General features: G+C 42.1%; 2 protein-coding genes across 16 annotated transcripts in view; both read right to left on the minus strand.

The window, feature by feature from the left end:
- ep300b (E1A binding protein p300 b) overlaps positions 1-9,350 on the minus strand; it is a 51,247-nt gene extending 41,897 nt beyond the window's left edge. For all 9 annotated transcript variants that reach the window (XM_034295058.1, XM_034295052.1, XM_034295057.1 and 6 more), the window contains exons 1-2: positions 7,093-9,350; positions 3,428-4,002 (exon numbers count right to left, since the gene is read on the minus strand). In XM_034295058.1, coding sequence (XP_034150949.1) covers positions 3,428-4,002; positions 7,093-7,186 — 669 coding nt within the window. In that variant the 5' untranslated portion in view covers positions 7,187-9,350. The remainder of the gene's footprint in view (positions 1-3,427; positions 4,003-7,092) is intronic.
- Positions 9,351-10,422: 1,072 nt separating this feature from the next.
- Positions 10,423-23,775, minus strand: xpnpep3 (X-prolyl aminopeptidase 3, mitochondrial). Of its 7 annotated transcripts, XM_010896757.4 has the most exons (12): positions 23,530-23,775; positions 23,256-23,400; positions 22,846-22,956; positions 22,270-22,677; positions 21,963-22,147; positions 21,809-21,871; positions 21,563-21,676; positions 17,414-17,499; positions 17,125-17,308; positions 14,897-15,017; positions 13,988-14,111; positions 10,568-10,679 (listed from the first exon to the last, which is right to left on the minus strand). In XM_010896757.4, exons 2-12 carry the CDS (start codon positions 23,323-23,325, stop codon positions 10,664-10,666), a joined length of 1,482 nt encoding a protein of 493 aa, XP_010895059.1. In that variant the 5' UTR covers positions 23,326-23,400; positions 23,530-23,775; the 3' UTR covers positions 10,568-10,663. The 7 variants fall into 7 exon arrangements, with proteins under 7 accessions (XP_010895060.1, XP_010895058.1, XP_010895056.1 ...); XM_010896758.4 differs by lacking the exon at positions 13,988-14,111 and having other exon boundaries at positions 10,423-10,679; positions 22,846-22,953; positions 23,256-23,299; positions 23,530-23,772; XM_010896756.4 differs by lacking the exon at positions 13,988-14,111 and having other exon boundaries at positions 10,423-10,679; positions 23,256-23,299; positions 23,530-23,772.
- Positions 23,776-23,890: the final 115 nt, after the last annotated feature.

Consider the following 23,890-nt stretch of genomic DNA (forward strand, 5'->3'; position numbering starts at 1 on the left):
CTGACAAGTTTTATGGAGATGCTGATTTCCTTTTCCAGCAGGACTTGGCACGTGCCCACAGTACCAAAACAACTGGTAACTAGTTTGCTGCCCATAGTATTACTGTCCTTGTTTGACCAGCCAACTCGCCTGACTTGAACCATTTGTTTGGCACTTGACAATCTGCCTCCATGTCATGCCACACTGATGTAGTAATTCATGCAAAAGGAGCCTCGACCAAGTATTGAGTGGAGAAAATTAATATACTGAAGAAAACTTTGCAGGTGTTTTGAGTTAATTAGCTGATTAGAGCTCTTCTCAGGTCGACATTTCTGTATTATACATTTTGTATTCTAATACTGGATTTTTGATTTCCATGAGCTGACAGCCGTAATCATGAAGATCGAAGCAAAAAAAAAAGCTTGACATTTTTCACTTTGTGTAATTAATCTAGATTATATGAAGGTGTCACTTTTTGATTTGAATTACAGGGGGAAAAAAATATATTTTCCATGATATTCAAATTTTTTGAGATGCATATCATTGGGTTGCTTGTAGAGATGTTTGGCAAACCACTAGAAGTTTTTGCCATTTGATTTCAACTTTTTTGCAATGGGAAACTTTTGACAGAAGAAAAGTTTAACTGAAAATGCAAAGAGAAAATAAGGCCAATGACGATCCACGTGTTTTTACTGGCCGTGCCAGCAGGACATCGATAATAACCCCCACCCCATCCAGCTATTAAACAGAAATGCATTGAAAACTGCTATTGCAGACTGTTTACACTAAATCGCAACCTGCAAGAAACTCATAATTCAGATATATTTTTTATTAAAAACCTCTGTGTCAGTGTGAGCACCAGACAGAAGAGAGTACAAAGGTCACTTTGGCCAAAAATTATTGGATTTTAGGAGGGAAAGCATTTAGGCTACAAACAGAGGAAAGGCATTCAATGCTGCCAGGATATGTGCTTGTTTGACATTGTATGGTGTTGGTGGACAGGGCGGGCCTGTGCTTGGTGCATGAAAAGCTTAACATTTTTATTATAGGTACTCTTCAACTGTGAGTGACGGAATCTAAAACAAAAATCCAGAAAATCACATTGTATGATTTTTAAGTAATTAATTTGCATTTTATTGCATGACATAAGTATTTGATCACCTACTAACCAGTAAGAATTCCGGCTCTCACAGACCTGTTAGTTTTACTTTAAGAAGCCCTCCTGTTCTCCACTAATTACCTGTATTAACTGCACCTGTTTGAACTCGTTACCTGTATAAAGACACCTGTCCACACACTCAATCAAACAGACTCCAACCTCTCCACAATAGCCAAGACCAGAGAGCTGTGTAAGGACATCAGGGATAAAATTGTAGACTTGCACTACACGGCAGGACCTGGTCAATGACCTGATGGGAGCTAGGAACACAGTCTCAAAGAAAACCACAAGTAACACACTAGGCCGTCATGGATTAATATCATGCAGCGCACGCAAGGTCCCCCTGCTCAAGCTAGCGCCCGTCTGAAGTTTGCCAATGACCATCTGGATGATGGTCATTGGCAACTCGTCGTGTTTGGAGGAAGAAGGATGAGTACAACCCCAAGAACACATTCCCAACCGTGAAGCATGGAGGTGGAAACATCATTCTTTGGGGATGCTTTTCTGCAAAAGGGACAGGACGACTGCACCGTATTGAGGGGAGGATGGATGGGGCCATGTATCGCGAGAACTTGGCCAACAACCTCCTTTCCTCAGTAAGAGCATTGCAGATGGGTATTTGATACATCAGAAAAACAGAACTTAATATTTGGTACAGAAATCTTTGTTTGCAATTACAGAGATCATACGTTTCCTGTAGTTCTTGACCAGGTTTACACACACTGCAGCTGGGATTTTGGCCCACTCCTCCATACAGACCTTCTCCAGATCCTTCAGGTTTCGGGGCTGTCGCTGGGCAATACAGACTTTCAGCTCCCTCCAAAGATTTTCTATTGGGTTCAGGTCTGGAGACTGGCTAGGCCACTCCAGGACCTTGAGATGCTTCTTACGGAGCCACTCGTTAGTTGCCCTGGCTGTGTGTTTCGGGTCGTTGTCATACTGGAAGACCCAGCCACGACCCATCTGCAATGCTCTTACTGAGGAAAGGAGGTTGTTGGCCAAGTTCTCGCGATACATGGCCCCATCCATCCTCCCCTCAATACGGTGCAGTCGTCCTGTCCCTTTTGCAGAAAAGCATCCCCAAAGAATGATGTTTCCACCTCCATGCTTCACGGTTGGGAATGTGTTCTTGGGGTTGTACTCATCCTTCTTCCTCCAAACACGACAAGTGGAGTTTAGACCAAAAAGCTCTATTTTTGTCTCATCAGACCGCATGACCTTCTCCCGTTCTTCCCCTGGATCATCCAGATGGTCATTGGCAAACTTCAGACGGGCGCTAGCTTGAGCAGGGGGACCTTGCGTGCGCTGCATGATATTAATCCATGACGGCCTAGTATGTTACTTGTGGTTTTCTTTGAGACTGTGTTCCTAGCTCCCATCAGGTCATTGACCAGGTCCTGCCGTGTAGTGCAAGTCTACAATTTTATCCCTGATGTCCTTACACAGCTCTCTGGTCTTGGCTATTGTGGAGAGGTTGGAGTCTGTTTGATTGAGTGTGTGGACAGGTGTCTTTATACAGGTAACGAGTTCAAACAGGTGCAGTTAATACAGGTAATTAGTGGAGAACAGGAGGGCTTCTTAAAGTAAAACTAACAGGTCTGTGAGAGCCGGAATTCTTACTGGTTAGTAGGTGATCAAATACTTATGTCATGCAATAAAATGCAAATTAATTATTTAAAAATCATACAATGTGATTTTCTGGATTTTTGGGATTTTAGATTCCGTCTTTCACATTTGAAGTGTACCTATGATAAAATTACAGACCGCTACATGCTTTTTAAGTAGGAAACCTGTTCAATCGGCAGTGTATCAAATACTTGTTCTCCCCACTGTATACAGAACTAGAATATAAATGCAATATGCTAAATTTTCTAAGATTTCACTGTGTTACATTTCATAAATTGCCACTGCACAATATCTGGTTACTTCTCTGCTACACATGGAAAAGTTCAGTGAAAATCCAACAAATGTTAGACTTGTTTTGGTCTGGGTTGTGTCAATGAGAAGGTAAAAGTAAATAGATCTGCACCAATGTCAGTAACGATATTTGATCAGGTCAGGAAAAATTCTTCCAGGACCATATTAAAACCAGCTAATGACAGTACTTAAAACTTTAAGCATTAGCAAATCCCTGTTGTCCTGGGTAAAAACAGCCTGCATAGCCAGATCTGCACGCAACCAGGACACAGAGCAACAATGCCACAACATCAACATGTTCAACTGAGGTTCCTGCTCTTGGAGAAATGTATCAACACAAACATCTCTAAAGAGAACAATAGACTGTCATACCTTGTTCAGTGCTCCAGGTTGTTGTGGCCTCATCCCGGCCTGTCCCCCTGTCCCCATCTGCTGCCCACCCTGCTGCAGGGTCTCTGCCAGTAGGTTACTGTTATTTCCCATCCCCTGGTTGCCTGGGTAACCAATTCGGGGTGAGCCATTCATCACCTGGCCCCCCATCATGCCCTGGGGCGAGGGCCCCTGCTGCTGTCCGTTGCCCTTCTGGGCTCCAATCATGGTCCTGTTTAGTCCGCCCACCACGCCAGCCTGCTGCATCATTCCAGCCTGCTGGGGCGAGGAGTGCTGCCCCTGGGGGCCCATTCCCTGGGCCCCTGGAGAGGTGTTCATGCTGCCCAGGAGGCCCATGGTGCCTCCTGGGCTGTTGTTGGCTCCCTGCTGGCCCGAAGGGGGCTGTGCTCCGGCCCGAAGAAGCTCCGAGAGCTGTTTGTGTTTGGCAGCGGCGTCCTGACCTCCTCCCAGGCTGGTGTGCAGCTGGCTGAGGTCCCCTCCGTTGACCAGGCCCAGCTCAGAAGAGTTGATAAGCTCATCGGGGAGGTCGTGCTCCAGGTCAAATAGTGAACCGAAATCTGGGAGTTGGGTACAGAGAAAACATCTATTGATGTGTACATTGACAGACATGGAACAGAAATGCATGTAGTCTCCCTAAAAAGGCAGGGTAAGACGCTCTAACCTCTTTCCATTGTAACCAGCAGGACAACATATGCCATCACTCACATGTTCAACACATATCAGGGATATTCACCCCTGGTGCTGGAGGGACTCCGGAAGGAACTGATCAAACAACTTATTTATATATAATTACTTTCATGAATAACACGTCCTCTCTGCTGACGATCAACCAACGGCTACGACTGAGAGTGCATTGAAAACCATGATACAAATATAATCAAGGTGCCAGTTTGGTTGCATTCTAAAGGCACAACACAGTTATGGGAGACAGGGAGTGCGCTAACCCAGATGCCCTAGCGAGAACAACTAACTTGATTCAGTTTGCGTAACTGAACATTGCTGCTGACCAGATGCATCCCTCCATGGCTAGTTGACCCTACTTTACATGTATACTTCCAAGAGGATTACACACCATGTCACAAAGCACATATTGCATCAGAATAGTATAAAGAATGACAGCGAGGTAATTTGACTTGAGTTGCCTGCATAGACCTAAACCCAAAAGAGAATCTACTGTACGAGATCAAACAGCCTTCATGCAGCAACTTGAATTTCCTCTGGCTGATGCTTGTGCATTGACTTACAGTGCATGGTGTAAGTCGCCCAACAATGGCAAACCTTTGCAACCTTTGTGACTTTCAATTCATCAGGCAAACACCTCTGGATGTAGACCTTTAGAATCGGGAGCTAGAGGACCACTAATGACAAGGCTGACGGTGTGTTGGGCTTCCAGAAGCAATTCACTCGGGCTCACATTTTGCCATATCTAACTCAGCGCCATGGGAGAGTGCAGCCATCTTAGAGGAAACAAATCTGTCACAAAACACCCAACGAACATGTCCCAATACGCCTCAAACAAGCAAGTATGCCTCCTCGGTCAAGGCTGAGGACAAACACAGGTGGGTGCTTTTCTAATGTTTTTACACTAGCCCCCAAGTGCCAGAGCCTGTAGCTCAGGGAACACATTGTTCTGCACAGCAAGGATACAACACCTATAGGATTACCTGTAGTATTCAAACTGATGAGCATCTAACAGATGTTGACCACCACCAATATCTCTGCAATAGTGTTATAAAACAGGGCCCACTCATATTTGGTGGCTTTCATATCCCCTGACTCTCACTAACACCCCACCAAGCAGTGTACACTTGAGTTTGCATTGTTGGTCTACATGGGGAGAGATACAACAGGAGCTGTCTCAAGCAGTGATTGGGCAAATTCTTCCTTGTGCCATCTCTACTTTTATTTTACCTTGCAGTTGAGTTAAGAACATATAATTGTTTTTAATGACAGCTTGGATGGCAATCTATTGCTGGTTCACAATGCTTAGACAAGAACCAATGCATGCAGGTAGCAACCATTTACTGGACTGACAGACACACCTATTTTAACATCCACCATTTGTACTTGTTCCTATTCTAACATCCACCCGAAGTGCTTTGAGAATACGGGGTTTGGAGTACAAAAATAATTGACTTTTCACTTTATTAAGTTGTTTGTTTGACAGTGTGGTAACTTAATGTTTCTGAAAGAAGTCAATTGCAGCAACGAACTTGTATAAATGCAGGCTTCTTTAAACCGTGACATTGAACTTATTCTGTAGAGATAATTGCTCTGAAAGCGGTTGTAGTTGATAAACAAACTGCTTGTGAGTGAGACATTTCTAAAAACGTTTCGATGGACCATTTTTCAGCATGTTGAATTCTAGAAATTGCGGGAAAACCATCCTAATGAAACACCACATAGAAAAAAAAAATCGAAATGGGGTATTATGGGTGCCAATTACCAGCCAAAGCAGCTGACTAAATCGTAGTCATTGAATTCATATCAAGTGAATGAGTCAGGCAGAAGCATCTGGGAGTAGGACATGTAGAGAGGTTTTTCAATCTGGTTAAAGTTCAATTATGCTTAGTAGTTAATTCAAAGTTGTACCTAGTTGCCGGAGAATTCAAACAAGTTAACATGGCAGCTAGAAATTAATTGTGGCAGTCCTGCCAACGAGGGGCAAGCTAACGACAGACCTGGACACTAACATGGTAGGAAAAACCTGTATCACAACCTCATACAACAATTCCAAAAAAATTAAGCGTATGACCAAGTTAGAAATAAATTCCTTAAAATACCCAGCTGACATACGTCACGCTGCTACACCGCTTCTGACACGGTTTTCATCTACTCGCCAGTTGTAGTACTGGTCTAGTGAGTAGGGTTTGCTACGATAGACAGCAGTACATAAACAGAAAAGTTGTGACTGCCACAACGCAGTCGCAACGGAGCCGTCGTTAGCGAGTTGCAAGTATTACACTTTAGACGCTACAGTAGGTTACGTTGAAGTTACGTTGAAGTTATGTTGTAGAGAAACAACATTAGTAACCCTACAACATTACTACCGTGTTAAAAAATGTAGCCATTAAGATTCGTGTCTGTCCCGTTTCTGGTTCAGCTTATTAGATGCTGTAGTACGCTACACACGCATTCATACGTGAAATCTAACTAGCTTGTCATTGAATGTAACTTTTTTTATTCATCTAACTATACTGTAGTTTGTTACTGTAACATCAAAAACATGAATTGTCATTACTTTGAAGCTCAAGTTAAGGACGCTAGCAAACTATCGAACTAGGTAGATAAGCATACAGCAGCTAAACAGGGGTAGTGTGAGTTAGTAAGCTGCAGTCACTCAGAAGTTAACATTAGTGAGTTGTCTGCTTGCTAAATTAGGACTGTACTGTTTTAGGTGGCCAGGTATCTGTGCACACAAAACTTTGACGGACTAAAAGCATGTGGAGGGCAATTCGCCAGTCCACTTTAATTTTACTAGCTAGTAAAGCTTACTATTAAGCTAATAGCTACCTTTAGCATCATCGGACAAGCTGGCTGGTGGTAATGTTAACTTGGAAAAACAACTTGACAATTTACTAACAAATGGGCATGAGCTAAAAACTACATGTGAATCACTCGGCAGGTATAGCGTTGAAAATGTTTACCGTTTCCATCACTGGCGGAGACTGAGAGAGCCGGGGATGATAGTTTAGGCCTCTTGGCTGAAGGCGGGCCGGAGTCCAGAACATTATCGGCCATATTTTTTCACGAATTAAAAAGGTATATATGTCCACAAAGGATTGGCTTATTCCCTTGTTTCCGTCCTTCTCCAGTACTGTCAAACTTGCTTTCAGTTAATGTTTTTTATTCTTCCCCCACCGTTTGGGACGGTAGGGGGAAAATAGGCAACTGCGATACCGTTACACTCTTCCTTTCAGTGTTGCACTCTCGATTTATGCTTATCCGTAGGTATTAATCCCCCTCCCCTGTCTAAGACTTTGTTCCTTTATAGATTTCTCCGAGTTTAGAAGGAGGGGGGAGGTGAAGTCGATGAAAAAGACAAGCAAGCAGGCCTTCCACAACCTCATTTAGCCTCTTCGGTAACGGAGACATTGTCCCAAGACCTGTCCTCCATGGCAGCATCAGTCTTTTCCGCCATAGGCGAAGGTGAAATCGAGTGTTAAATTCTAGAGCGCTTCGTTGAGGGGTCGCGGGCAAGGGAAGCAAGATGGGAAATGCGATAACGCAACCAAAACGTACCCCAGTGGTACTTTTGGGGACCTTGTCTCATGCAACAGTTACCAGAGATCCGAGAACGGATACATCTTCAACTTGGGTCGAATTGAAATTGTAGTCAATGCAATTTGTTCCCAACATGAATAATAAATATTGAGTGGTCAGATAAGAATTCTGGTGGTAGGTCCTTAGTCGAATAAAAATAATACTGATAAGTGTCCGAGAGTGACATATCAAAATAAAAAAATACATATATATCCACGTAAATTGGGATCGTCAAGAAACAATAATTTGAAAGCCTTAACTATGTTCTGGTATATAAAACCGACATACCCTTTCCCAATGATTGATAGTGGTTTAATATGCATTTATAAATGTAACACTGTAAACCATTTGCATTGTCCTTTAGATAAATACATGGAAGTGCAGTTCAGTAGGCTACTTCTGTGGGCTGTAGACCATACACCTGAAGCTTTGTAAGGGCTTTATTCGAGAAATGTATTAGATGCATTTAAAATGATACATTTCCATTTGCATCTATTCTAGGCTACATCGTGTCATTGTTTTTTAGGTTGCCAATACAAGGCATTGAATTTGAAAAAATAACGGACAATGTCCATGCATATTTTGATGTTGCACCCCTTAACGCGATTATTTCAATTGCAGGCAAGGAGGTTGAAAATTGTAGCAAGAACGGTTTAAGCAATTGGTCTTCAAACGGAAAAATAATTTCACATACATTGTGAAATTAGATGTTTCTTGAGTTATAACCCAGAGCATGCAAATAAATGGCTATCAGATCCAATTAGTCGTTAGTTCTTTTTTGCATTGGGTTTTCGTACCATAGGTTACTTGCGAAGTGTTTGACAAGACATTTCTTGGGTTAAAATGTAAGAACATAGCCTGCTGCAATCGATCACAGTTGATAAAAAATAATTGGTTTATAAATGTTGCACTATATTATCAATCTCACGGCATATGCTGATTAAGGTTGCAACACAAGTGAAGAAAAATTCCGAGCAAGAACAAGAGAATACAACATTGAGCGAAATTCTGATAAAGCGATTTGTTTGGGGGGGTCGCTACATTATGGCTATTTTAGAAGTGGCAACCTTCGTCCATAAAATGATAGCAACACCCCCAACATTTTTGGGGTCCACAAAATCCTTTCATTGATTGAGGCTTTGTAATGGTAAATACCCCTCTTTGCGTTTATCCTAATTTATATTTTCCTTTAAACCTGTCTTTTCTCTCCCCACTCAAATACCCCAAATAAATGTATCGTTATAATTGTCTATGCGGGCATTTTTTATCTGCGGCGATGGGTACATTATTGTTTTTCCCCATGATCTATTTTTTCTTTTACTCGCAGGTTTTTCTTCGTTGAAATTGCTAGTTATATTGCCTTCTTCCGCCTCTCCACTCCGTAAAAACACCCCCTTCCTTGGATTTTCAAAGAGAAATTTCTTTTTTCACTCCCTTGTTCTTCTCCAGTCTCATCTTTTATTTGTCCTATTCCTTATTTTCCTCTTCGTCCGAAACGACGCTGCCACTCTTTCACTTGCGGCTCTTGGAGTCGCTGTTATCGGCGTTGAAGTCGCTTTCGTCCTCGGTATCTCCAGCCTCTCTCGGTCTGTCCGTACAAACAAAATGGCGGCTTGTTGTTTCTACTCCTCTGATAAGGGGGGAGGGGGTTTGTACTCGGGATTGCCCGGAAAATACTTTCGTATTTTCTCGCAGTTGCAATCATAGCTCAATGGTTGCACTACTTGTGCTATTATTATTGGGGCAATTGTATTCCACCAACAAATCAATATAAAGTGTTATTCAAAATGAGGACATGATTAACAGAGTTTGGGGACACATTTGTCCCTGTTAAATAGTTGTCAGAAACACAATCATCAAGAAACTCTCAGGTCTCAAATGTGTCTAATACATGAGTAATTTTATACATTGTAAAGCTCTGTTTTGTATATAAATATTTTAATGAGAATAGAAGTTTTTTATAATAGAAAAGACGGTAAAAACACACCGATCCACATTTAGATCCATGATGAATGTTCAGGTACAGTAGTTCTCCAGAAACAAAACCTGCCACCCATCTTGAAAGAGGTCCTTTGGTCATTACCGTGTAGTCGTCTGCACAAACTCAAGTTTTAACATTGTGAAGTAACACTCCAATTTAGGGGGAGGTATACCAATTAGGTTGAGAAAGGTTATATACTGTCGATACAATTGCTAGGTTTTTCCATACAAAATTCCTTCAGATCATTGTCATCCTTTGTTGCCACTTGACCACTGAGCTTTATGGCCTCATAGTTCTATTTTTATGTCATCCAACAAACATTAATGCCCAGAGTTTGCTAAATAGTGGAGGTACTTAGCATTGCTAATTTGCATCAAATATCTTTAGACTGATTATGAACTTAACGTAAGTTTTGTGAATGGAACTACAAAGCTGTTGATGCCATCACAAAAACAAATTTGTTAAAAATAATTACTTTCTTACCTCAAAATAAGTTGTCTCAATAGAATCTGAGTTTATCACAGGGACTTGCTTTTTTTCACATGAGGTTTCAGGACTAAACAGAACATTTGCAATGTGAATCACATGACTGTACCTCACTCTTGATTGGAGGAATAGCAAGTGTTACAACTGTCCCAGGTCTCCCCTAATTAACAAACTCTTTCTCTGAGCAGGTATATGAGCAACTACGGAATAAAAATACTTTTTGTACGCAAACTTTAGAGCTCAAAAGTAGTTTTGATTTTACAGTTATGTTTATTTATTAATATCATACAAACTCCCACCTCACTGTACTCTCCCCCAATTCTAGTCCCCCTTAGCTGTTACTCCCTGCACACGCTCTTTCAACATCAGCAATTGTTTTGGGTGTGTCAGAGGACAGGATTAGGGGGTTTCTGTCGTCTTCAATTACAACATCGTCCTCTATTCTCACCCCCAGACCACGAAAATGCACTGGAGCCTGGTCATCATCCTCACATATGTACAACCCTGAAAGAGAGAAATGGACAAGGTCTAGTCAGTATACCTACAGCCCTGAAAGAGAGAAATGGACACGGTTTAGTCAGTATATCTACAGCCTGAAAGAGAGAAATGGACATGGTTTAGTCAGTGTATCTACAGCCTGATAGAGAGAAATGGACAAGGTCTAGTCAGTGTATCTACAGCCTGATAGAGAGAAATGGACAAGGTCTAGTCAGTATATCTACAGCCTGATAGAGAGAAATGGACAAGGTCTAGTCAGTATATCTACAGCCTGAAAGAGAGAAATGGACAAGGTCTAGTCAGTATATCTACAGCCTGAAAGAGAGAAATGGACTAAGTTCTCTCATCATATTTACAGCCCTGGAAGAGAGAGATGGACTAGATCTAGTGATATGTCATCATAAAAAGTTAGAATGGGTTTTCAACTGACTTACCTGTTAAACTATAAAATAAATAGGTATAACCCTGAAAGAATTAGAGTGGGTGTACTCATGTACAGCCTTAGATGGAAATGAACTGAGGAGTCTTCATTTCATGCATTATGCGCACACAGAACAAAGGAACAGTAGGAGCTTCAGTGTTTGTGTAGAGATCTGTCTGTATTACTGGTAACAGCTGGGTTTACACTCCACAAACCATTCGTTTTATTAAACAATAACTGACGATTGAGGTGAAGTCCTTTATTTGATCTAATAAATTCCAGTGCGATTATTCAATAAAAAAAAAAAAATCCAACAAACAGTTCAAATAATTATCTGAGTCTCATTTGGAACATGAAATGCTAATTCCCGATCGTGTGGGTGTTGAAATATTTAAATGTTTTAATGTACACTGCCCTGATTGGCTGATAGGATGGTCTACAATGTACCCCCTACTGATATAAAGTAATTGATCTATTATAAATCAGAACCACTTTGTAGGCCAATGTCTTTGTAGCACCTACTGAGCGGTACTTTATGAAGCAGATTCTTAATCCAGCCTAACAAGTGTCAATCAGTTCACCAAAAAAAATTGTGACGTAACAATTCACTAAAGTTGAGTTTATGATGATAAAATCTAATTTGAATCGTTCAGAAAATGTACACATTACTCAAGTTTTTACTTCTCCGCTGTGATAATACATCTAATTTGTTAACTGACTAGATGCCTCCTCTCCTTCAGTAGCCTATGAAACTGAACATGTAAATGTGTAAGCCAATCAGATTCCTGCATGGGACTTTTAGCATTAAAATGCTTGTAAAACCGCTTTTTAAATGTCAATGAAATCCATTATGATTTATTAGTTAGATTACAACCAATCTCATTTGCTTGGTTGCTGTTACAGAATGTGCTGAATAAAAAACATTTATCTGGAAGAGTTGTGGAAGATACCGGTGCAGAAAACCCACTGCTTTTCATTACTCAATATTAAATAGTTTTTGTTCCTTTTGCTTTAAACAGTGAGGATTTGGTTATTTCTACAGGGCAAACTGAATCATATCAAGGACAGCAATCATTTTAGCGAGATGGACTTTAGGCCTTCGGTGAGAACGTGAGGCTCTTGTTGCAGTGAGTTTCATGCATTTTAATTAGCATTTCTTTCAAGTTATTTGTCCACACTTAAGGTGATTTTTTTTTTTTTTTATTGTAATACAGAATGATATATTGAAAATCCCATAATTGGATGAGTCTCCACCTCATTGTAATACCAATCTAAACATATCTCAGGTACAACCAGACTTGATGGGTAGGTAATGAGATATGGTTCCCTCACCTCATTGCACTCGAGCAACTTCTTTATTAAACATTTTTATTTTACCTCCCCAATTTCATTATATTGCTCCCTGCTCCATCGCAATAACTACCAGCGGGCTAGTGATATTTGAGGTTGATGTGTGTCTTCCAAAGCACATTGGATGCTGTTCTGGTGATTATCACGCAGAATACTAAACCAGGAAGTCTAGGCCAGAATCATTACAGGACTAAGGAAAAGCATTCTCCAGCCTTCGCACCGAGGCAAGGCAACTATATTCAATCAGTGCTGGCCAATTGCACCGCCTTCCACAGGAACCCGGGGCTTTTCCACAAGTAGGACTCAAACCCTGGTCTCGCAACTATGCAACTTACTTGCGAGGCCTAGACTTAAACGGCTGCGCCATCCAGCGGCCCCCTCTTGTGATTCCTTGTGGTAGCACGGGCTTCGGTGAGCCCAGTCAAGGTAAGGATGGTTGCTGTCTAGACTTCATGCTGAGCGAGGTACGTGACAAGCACAAAGAAGGTGTCAGATTCAGAAGACACATTTGGCATTGACTGGACCTTTGACTGGCGGTTGCGGTTATGAAGCTGGGCCTTAATCATGAATTGGATGCAGGAAACCTGAAACTGGGATGCACGTTCACTTTTGAGCATGGCAATGACTAAAGCATAAATGCACATCTACACTGGAGTGGCTGAGGAATAAAAAATGGTAATTGGGCAACCTAAGTCCAATTTGTGGTATAACTTGCTGCCCATAAACCTGTTCCCAAGGAGACTTGAAACAGTTTTATGAAGAAACAAATCTTCCCAAATATATAAGTGTGTCAAGTTGGTAAATACATATCCCAACAGTCACAACTGTAATTACTGCCAAAGACGCTTCCACCAAGTATTAAATTAAGATGGTGGAGACTTATCAAATTATGACACTTCAATTTTGAATGTTCAAGATATGACGTTACTTAACGATAATATGAAAATTCCCCTGAAGTGTGGAGTATGATGTGCTAATAAGTAAACTATGCAGCATCCACAAATGGCTGTGAACGATGAACTAAACACTTGAAAAATCATGACTGTACAAGCCACTTGTTAGCAATACAGAGCTTATTGGAGCTGTCACTTATGACTTATAAAGTGAGCTTTAAACAGACATTTTCAAAAACTCTTGGTAGAATGCAATAGCTTCACTGCTGTGGAGGATAAGCCCAATATTGTTCTGAAAGGCAGAAGCCCCCCAAACAATGCATTCCCTAGTTTGAGCATGAAGAGGGAAGCTGCCTGTGTTTTCATTCTACAAATGTATTAATCGATAGCATTCAATAATCTATACATTGCATTAATCTTTCCTGCCTGCCATCCTTTACCTTTCTAAATGTATGTTTTGTTCCCTATGCTGCCTGATTCTTTTTCCTGCTAACTCAGAAATAGACGGGTTAGAGCTTGTCTCTGAAGTGGCAGAACCGGATGAGTGTGAATTAATCCTGCTGTAGCTTATTCACTACAGCCACCAGGTCAAATCTACGAATGAAGGCTAAAAATCACTTGGAAAAACAAGAAACCAGAAAACGTCCCACCTATCACTAATAATGCACTCCCTGGGTACGGCAACACTCCCATCAGAGGATTCTCTTCCCGTTCCATTCTCCGTTCCCTTATTCCACCACTTATTCCACATTGTGTGTACGAATGGTTGTGGATCTGCATGAATTTAAGAACCTTCTTTAGCAAACATTCCTGAGGACAAATCCCACACTTTGTGTAGAAATTATTGCAGACATGGTTTAGCTCAGATTTGTACAGATTTTAAACAGGGCAGGAGACAATTTTCCTTGTCTCTTGCCCTGTTTCCTTGTCTCTTGGCCCACAACTCCGGAGTACCAGGCATGAAAGACCCGTCGCCGTCCCTGTCCAAAGTCCTCCTGGTTGTGTTGCAGATAAAGACGATTTCAGCTGCCACTGTGCTGACACCACCCCCTCCCCCGTGTTGTCCCTGTCCTTGTCCATCTGGTCAAGCTTCTGATCTGGACTTTAATAGACTCTGGACTCAGCCCACATGCATTTATTAATTGTTACAATTTGTACTCTTAATATGTTCACCCGGCACAGCCAGAAGAGGACTGTTCACCCCTCTGAGCCTGGTTCCTCTCTAGGTTTCTTCCTAAATGTCAGCTTTCTTAGGGAGTTTTTCCTAGCCACTGAAATTCAATACTACTGTTGTGAGGGTTTCAGGCTTTATAAATACATTGGGCCCCGGTTCTCCCAGCTTGGGTGATCCAACTACCCTGTAGCGTTCCAGAAACAACACAGCCTAGCCCTGTTTAAGGTAAAAGTTCAGCTGGAGTTAAGGTTACAGTTCGTTTTTTTTTTTTTTTTGGTTATAGCTAGGGCTATGTGTATAGGATGAGAATAAATGTGATCTTTAAATGGAACAAAATGTACTGAGTTGAGACGTGTTTGTGTCGCCTGGCAGACGCATACATTACCTGGTTCTATGGTGATTGCCATTCCAGTCTGAAGGGGTTGAGAGCGGGAAAGTTCAGGGGTATCGTGGACATCCATGCCCAGGTAGTGGCCAACATGGTGGGGGCAGTAGCGCCGCGCCGCCTGGAGGAAGCAAATGGATCACTGATGCACCAAAAAACACTGCATATCCTAGCTGTGCACAATTAAAATGAATGCTTCCATGAATCTGTGCTATTCAAGTTATTTTTTTTATCTATGGTTATTTATATAACTAACAATGATACAGAACTTTTGCTTTTCAGAAGGGAAGGTTTATTTCCAGTCCCATAAGTGCTATTGAACATGCATCTACCATTGTGACACAGGGGGGGATATTTTGGCAAGGGGACACTGTTTGGGAGGAGAGGCCCATGTATGGCGCAGCGGTAAAGTCAGTGCTTCACAGCTACATTAATGTAAGACCAGGGTTCAAATCTTTCTAGAGGATAGGCCCAGGGATCCTGTAATCATGTAATTGGGCAGAACATTCCGGTGGTGAGGAATATGGTTACCTTGTCTCATTACTGTCAACTAAATCCTGGTGGTGGCTTGGGTGCCTGTGACCACAATAAAGGTGGAAGGCTGGTGAGTGCATTCCTACCGGCGCTTAAGAACATAGGATAGACTTGTGTGTGATTAAAAATCTGAATGGACAATGGGTAGTTTGGACCAATGGGTAGTTTGGACCAATGGGTAGTTTGGACCAATGGGTAGTTGCTTTGAGGCAGGGGCATAATCACAAATTGTATATCACGAAATTCCCGGGAAACCAAAACAAGGTAAACATTTTTCAAAATATGTAAAGCTAAAAAAAAGTTTTATAAAAATATGTCAAGTTAATTAAAAAAAGTTTTTAAATGTACAAACCTGAGAGTCTTGTTTAGGCAACCCAATTTTACAAATCTTGGTGTCAACAGATTTTTTAAAACTATAATTAGACACCACCTTCATGCCAACCAGTTATTTTGAATGGTTGCCAGTAGAAAAAGGCTCTGCTGTCACTAAGCCACAAACAGTATGTCAGAATCCACACAAAAATGGTTCATAGAATCAAGCTTTTTCAATGGCCATCACAGTCATCTTACCTAAATGTAATTGAAAAACATTGGGGTGAGCTGACGAAGACAGTTAACAGGTAAGGACCAAGGAATCTGAAGGCCCTGGAGAGTTTCTGTATGGAGGAATGGTCTCAAATACCTTCCTAGATATCTCCCCATCACACATTTTACAAGACAACTCAGAAGGTTTACAAAGTACAACCTTGTTTCCAAAAAAGTTTGGATGCTGCGTAAAATGTAAATAAGCAGAATGCAATGATGTGCAAATAATTTAAACCATATAGTTAATAGAAAGTAGTTACAAAGAAAACAAATTGTTGAAACTGAATTTGATGCCTGCAACTCATTTAAAAAAGGTTGGTACAGAGGCAACAAAAGACTGGAAAAGTTGTGAAATGCTAAATAACTTAACATGGTGGAATATCTAATAACTAATTAGATCAATCGGCAAGAGGTCAGTAACATGACTGGGTTTTAAAAGATCATGGCCAGATAAATATTCAAACTAATTATGTTAATGCATGACAAAATGATCTAATTGAGACGCAATTTTCTGACCCAATACTGATAAATAAAAAATTGTACGTACTAAACCATCATCCGCGAAGTACCTAATTGTAGTAGATTTGAGATTCAGACAATGCTTTTGATTGATCCTCGTAGGTCACATAGCTTAGTCGTTGGCCATTCAACTGTCATTGTTTTCTAAAGCAACAAACCAACCACGGAGTGATTGGAGTCATAGCTATTAGCTAACCATCTACAGTAAACTATTTCTAATTTAACATGTTGAATGTAGTATAGTGACCCTGTTAAACCTGTTGTTGGTTTGGATGTTACCTAATTTAGGGAACTGGTTTCAAGGTCCATGGAGTTTCGACTAATTGGTTTAATCACGGGCCGGCCCGAACTAAGATTGCCTGGTTCCTTTTCTTGTTTGTTCATATTACCTAGGGTGCAGATTACTAGTCATTTTCTTATATGTGAGACCAGAAAAGCCTCCAAATATAAATTACAAAGTAATATTACTATTACAACTTAGAAGTTAACCAATGTATTGATATTGAGGTTGACCCTAAACATTTGTCAGGTTTCCAAGTAATACCCTTAATCTGCATTACTAGAGAAGGAACCAGTGACATTTAGCATACCTTAAGTGCATCAGCATCACTGGCAGAGCCCTTCACAATACCCAGCTGTTTGAGCTGGCGACCCAGCAGGGACAACATGGTGCTATAGATGTGGTCCAGACTGACTCCTGGGGAACACAGAGACAGACAGGCGTTCTGCACCTCCAACACTGCCTCATACAATTCGGCCTGGGCAGGGCTGAACCTGGGCTCCCCATGTAGCAGACAGGTAGAAAAGGAGACGTATTTAGATAGAGGTAGCAAGGAGAGAAGGAGATAACATTCCAAAATGTTTTATGACACAACTTACTTTCCATTCACTGGCCAGGTACGAGTAATATCACTGACATAACCGAAATATTCACACCCTCCATCAAGGAGCACCATCTCCCCATCCTAAGAGAAAGATTAGGAATTAGGAAAGCTTTGTTTGCCTGGACTCAGAGTGAGTTATTGTTATGGCTTTGCACAGCTAGGGTGTTTTAGCAGCAATACTACATAATGTGCCTTGCAAAGGTATTCCAACAATTCCCTCATATTACTGAATTAATACTACAATGACATTTTATTGTTTTGCTATTTTTCAAATATAATATTGGTAATATGTTGAGAAATATTAGAAAATACCTTTTGCTTCTATAAGTATTCAACCTCTAGTTTACACAGATGAAAGAAATGGTGTCTCAAGCATAACACTGCCCATGACACAATATACACCATCCCTACAGTAAAGTATGGTGGTGGCAGCATCATGCTGTTGGGATAATTTTCAGAAGCAGTTGGTTATCTGGACATCTTGTTAGAACAGAAAGACAACTAGATGGAGCAAAACACAGGGCATATTGCAAGAGACCCAGATTCAGATGTCAGAAAATATAAGCTTGGAAAGAAATTCACCTTTCAGCAGGACAATAATCCCACACACAAAGCCAAAGCAACACTGGAGTGGCTTAAGAACCAAAAGGTGAATGTTCTACAGTAGCCCAGTCAAATTCTTCTTCTCAATACCACTGAACATCTGTGACACAATTTGAAAACTGCGGTCCACAAACATCGTCCAACCAACTGTAGCTGGAGCCTACACTGATCAGCTATAACATTATGATCACTGACAGGTGAAGTGAATAACACTGAGGCAGTTGCTTGGGGCAATGTTCTGCTGGGGAACCTTGGGTCCTGCCATTCATGTGGATGTCACTTTGACATGTACCACCTACCTGAGCATTGTTGCAGAACATGTGCACCCTTTCATGGCAAATGTATGGCATTGGCCCTGAGTGTGTGATGGTGCCCTGATGGCATTGGCCTCTATCAGCAGGATAATGTGCCCTGCCACAAAGCAAAAATTGATCAATAATGGTTTAAGGAACACAACAACGAGTTCAAGGGGTTGACTTGGCCTCCCAATTCTCAATCCAATCGAGAATCTTTCCTGGACAAACAGGCCCGATCCATGGAGGCCCCACCTCGCAACATACAGGACTTAAAGGATCTGCTGCTAATGTCTTGGAGCCAGATACCATAGCACACCTTTCAGAGGTCTAGTGGAGTCCATGCCTTGTACACAATATTAGGCAGGTGGTCTTAATGTTATGGCATATTGGTGTACAGTATCACACAGAAGTGAGCACACCCCTCACATTTTTGTTAATATTTGATTATATATTTTCATGTGACAACACTGAAAGAATGACACTTTGCTACAATGTAAAGTGGTGAGTGTACAGCTTGTATAACAGTGTAAATTTGCTGTCCCCTCAAAATAACTCAACACACAGCCATTAATGTCTGAACCGCTGGCAACACCCCTAAGTGAAAATGTCCAAATTGGGCCCAAAGTGTCAATGATTTGTGTGGCCACCATTATTTTCCAGCACTGCCTTAACCCTCTTGGGCATGGAGTTCACCAGAGCTTCACAGGTTGCCACTGGAGTCCTCTTTCACTCCTCTATGACGACGGAGCTGGTGGATGTTAAAGACCTTGCGCTCCTCCACCTTCTGTTTGAGGATGCCCCACAGATTCTCAATAGGGTTTAGGTCTGGAGACATGCTTGGCCAGTCCATCACCTTTACCCTCAGCTTCTTTAGCAAGGCAGTGGTCGTCTTGCAGGTTTGTTTGGGGTCGTTATCATGTTGGATCATGCTCTGCTTCAGTATGTCACAATACATGTTAGCATTCATGGTTCCCTCAATGAATTGTAGCTCCCCAGTTCCGGCAGCACTCATGCAGCCCCAGACCATGACGACCCCACCACCATGCTTGACTGTAGGCAAGACACACTTGTCTTTGTACTCCTCACCTGGTTGCCGCCACACAAGCTTGACACCATCTGAACCAAATACGGTTATCTTGGTCTCCTCAGACCACAGGACATGGTTCCAGTAATCCATGTCCTTAGTCTGCTTGTCTTCAGCAAACTGTTTGCGGGCTTTCATGTGCATCATCTTTAGAAGAGGCTTCCTTCTGGGACGACAGCCTTGCAGACCAATTTGATGCAGTGTGCAGCGTATGTTCTCAGGACTGACAGGCTGAAGCCCCACCCCTTCAACCTCTGCAGCAATGCTGGCAGCACTCATATGTCTATTTCCCAAAGACAACCTCTGGATATGACGCTGAGCACGTGCACTCAACTTCTTTGGTCGACCATGGCGAGGCCTGTTCTGAGTGGAACCTGTTAAACCGCTGTATGGTCTTGGCCATCGTGCTGAAGCTCAGTTTCAGGATCTTGGCAATCTTCTTATAGCCTAGGCCATCTTTATGTAGAGCAACAATTCTTTTTTGCAGATCCTCAGAGAGTTCTTTGCCATGAGGTGCCATGTTGAACTTCCAGTGACCAGTATGAGTGAGTGTGGGAGTGTGAGAGCGATAACACCAAATTTAACACACCTGCTCCCCATTCACACCTGAGACATTGTAACACTAACGAGTTCCTAATACACCTAGTATGGTGTATTAGGAACACCATACTAATACTGTGTTTGACCCCCTTTCGCCTTCAGAACTGCCTTAATTCTATGTGGCATTGATTCAACAAGGTGCTGAAAGCATTCTTTAGAAATGTTGGCCCATATTGATAGGATAGCATCTTGCAGTTGATGGAGATTTGTGGGATGCACATCCAGGGCACGAAGCTCCCGTTCCACCACATCCCAAAGATGCTCTATTGGGTTGAGATCTGGTGACTGTGGGGGCCATCTCAGTACAGTGAACTCATTGTCATGTTCAAGAAACCAATTTGAAATGATTCGAGCTTTGTGACATGGTGCATTATCCTGCTGGAAGTAGCCATCAGAGGATGGGTACATGGTGGTCATAAAGGGATGGAAATGGTCAGAAACAATGCTCAGGTAGGTCGTGGCATTTAAACGATGCCCAATTGGCACTACGGGGCCTAAAGTGTGCCAAGAAAACATCCCCCACACCATTACACCACCACCACCAGCCAGCACAGTGGTAACAAGGCATGATGGATCCATGTTCTCATTCTGTTTACGCCAAATTCTGACTCTACCATCTGAATGTCTCAACAGAAATCTAGACTCATCAGACCAGGCAACATTCTTCCAGTCTTCAACTGTCCAATTTTGGTGAGCTCCTGCAAATTGTAGCCTCTTTTTCCTATTTGTAGTGGAGATGAGTGGTACCCGGTTGGGTCTTCTGCTGTTGTAGCCCATCCGCCTCAAGGTTGTGCGTGTTGTGGCTTCACAAATGCTTTGCTGCATACCTCGGTTGTAACGAGTGGTTATTTCAGTCAAAGTTGCTCTTTTATCAGCTTGAATCAGTCGGCCCATTCTCCTCTGACCTCTAGCATCAACAAGGCATTTTGCCAACAGGACTGCCACATACTGGATGTTTTTCCCTTTTCACACCATTCTTTGTAAACCCTAGAAATGGTTGTGCGTGAAAATCCCAGTAACTGAGCAGATTGTGTAATACTCAGACCGGACCGTCTGGCACCAACAACCATGACACTCAAAATTGCTTAAATCACCTTTCTTTCCCATTCTGACATTCAGTTTGGAGTTCAGGAGATTGTCTTGACCAGGACCACACCCCTAAATGCATTGAAGCAACTGCAATGTGATAGGTTGATTAGATAATTGCATTAATGAGAAATTGAACAGGTGTTCCTAATAATCCTTTAGGTGAGTGTACAAGCTGTACATTAACTAGTTTACATTGTAGCAAAGTGTCATTTCTTCAGTGTTGTCACATGAAGAGATATAATCAAATATTTACAAAAATGTGAGGGCTGTACTCACTTCTGTGATATACTGTACACACCAAAAAGAATGGAACAAAATCACTCCAATACTACATGTAAAGCTGGTATATACTTACCCCAAAAACCTTAAAGCTGTAATTGCAGCCTAGGGTAGCTCTACTAATTTGTAATTCAGTAACATGAAAGAATTGGTCAGTCTGAATACTTTTGCAAGTCACTGTAACGCCCTTTACCTTAACAATCTGGTTGTTGTTTATGTAATGAAGTGTATTGGCTCGGTTTCCACCAGCAACCACAGGCGGGTAGGCCAGGAAGTTGGCGCCGTGGGCACGGCACTCAAAATCAAACTAGGATAAAGATAAAATGTATTCACATTACCATTTCATCATAACACTGCTACCAGAAGGTGTTCAGTGACAACACACTAGAATTTTTGAGTAAACATCTGACCACACAGTGGCTGGAGACCTGTAACTCACCTTCGCATACAATAGAGATTCATCAATGTCCACTTGAGACATACCCATTGTCTTTTTGAATGCCTGAAGGGGGCGGGGGGGGGGTGCAGAAGGTTTACATTAGGAAGTCCAACAATTGAGGTCGCTTCACTCAAATGAATGTGCTGTGACTTGCCTGTGATGTGATGCGGCCTGCCTCCTTCATGAGGACAACCTCGGCTGGGCTCTTGACAGCCCGGAGGGTGTGTATAAGTGGTCTGAGGGAGCGCACCATCGGCCCCCCTGCCAGCAGGGGTTGAACATGGGTCTGGTGAAGCCCTGGGTGGCAGGGCGTTGATCCGTCATACCAAACAGTGCTACCTAAAAGGGAATGTTGTGAACTTGTGTATTACTGTTAATTGTACAGTTTGTGTGATTCCTTAACACTTTGCAAGGGTGGAGAAAGCTGCATTTGTTCAGCCTTCCCCCTGAGCAACCCCTACCTTTAAGGCTTCTGAGTACAAGGCCCAACTCTTCTATACAGTGGACCCTCTCCACCCCTGTCAATGCTGCCACCCCATCCTTCCCTGACCTGGGCCCGTCCCACAGCTCCCTGGAAGGGTCCCGGCGGGGCACAAAGATGATGGCCTGGTCCGGACGGCCAGTACCATGCAGAACCAGGGCGCTGTCTGGCTCAAGGACGCCTGTGAGATAGAGGAAGTCCTGGTTCTGGTGGAAGGGGTAGGGGATGTCATTGGTCATGTAGCGAGTTGGGTGGGAGAGGACAATAACAAGGTGTCTGTTCGAAGAAGCAGTGGGTCCCAGTCGATCTGCCTGGCCCTCAATGAGAGAGGCCAGTCGTTGCCGACGCAGCTCAAACTCTGTCTGGGTTAAGCCAGGGGTCACCTCACCTATGACATAGAGAAGGGGGGGGGGCATTTGGATTAATACAAGGAAGCATATGTGGAGAAACTAACAAGTCTTTAAAACTTCCTGTTTATAGATGTGAATTAGATAATAATAGGTTATAATTTTAGGTCCATGCTATAAAGTAACTGTTATGAAATTAGGCATCTTGCCATTTTTTAAGAGATGTGGATGAGTGAAGGGGCTTAGCTGGCCGAGGTATCTGGGTGGAATCTTCCTTGGTTTCACAGAGATGTTCCGGTATGGACACCACACTCGACCTGCTGACATTGTAAGAGAGAGTTTTGGTGACTGAAAAGTTTATTCATGAATTAACTTGTTCAACAGACTTACAAAATCACAGTCAGCTCACCAAACAAATCTACAACAAAAAAGTAATATAAAAAAGATATAAAGACAGATGGAGAACAACACATGCATAATGCCTTCCATTTTGCGTAGGAATGCCTTTGTGCTATACAATTAGAATTCAAATTGGCTTGCATAAGACATAGATTAACAGTTAGATGGGTTAATGTTGTAAACATGATCACTCCAGTTGAATAAAGTGAAGACTACTCACCTTGACTCCAAAAATTAAAGCGTGACATCAACTGCATAGCCGATCTAGTCAAAATGTTAGTGGAGTGCATTATTGCAAGTCGGTCAGACTATCATTGAGTCAACTTCCACCATCATCATGATGTCGACATTCACAAACGCTGGAGCTAATGTATTGAAGTAACGCATAAAATACACAGACTTTATTATCAGACAAAAAAAATAATACATGAATACCTCTTATACCTCTACAATTCAAGTAAGAATAAGACCACCATGTGCGAATGCGAATTTACCAAAATCTTTCCCTGTCGGCTCTCACTTCTGAGCCCTGCTTGAGGTGAGAGGGGCGCGTTCAGAATGACGCAATGTTTTGGAACGTGCAGAAAGTGCTCGTTAGAATATTTTTTATTATTATTTTGTAGGAATATTGTTATATGTAGAAAACATCAACGGATCATGTAGGCTATATCCGTAGTATTGCTATATGCCATGGTCAAAAACGTTCGGCAACTGAACGAGGCACAGGTTATTATCTCCCCTTTAAGAACATCGTTACAATTGGTGGAAGAAGTAACACATGATGTGTTTTTGATTGGATCACAAAGAAATGACCGATGTCGTTTGCGACATTTTCTATTTATGAAGGACCTCGCT

Source organism: Esox lucius, chromosome 11 (assembly GCF_011004845.1).
Source record: "Esox lucius isolate fEsoLuc1 chromosome 11, fEsoLuc1.pri, whole genome shotgun sequence".
Classification (NCBI taxonomy): Eukaryota; Metazoa; Chordata; class Actinopteri; order Esociformes; family Esocidae; genus Esox; species Esox lucius.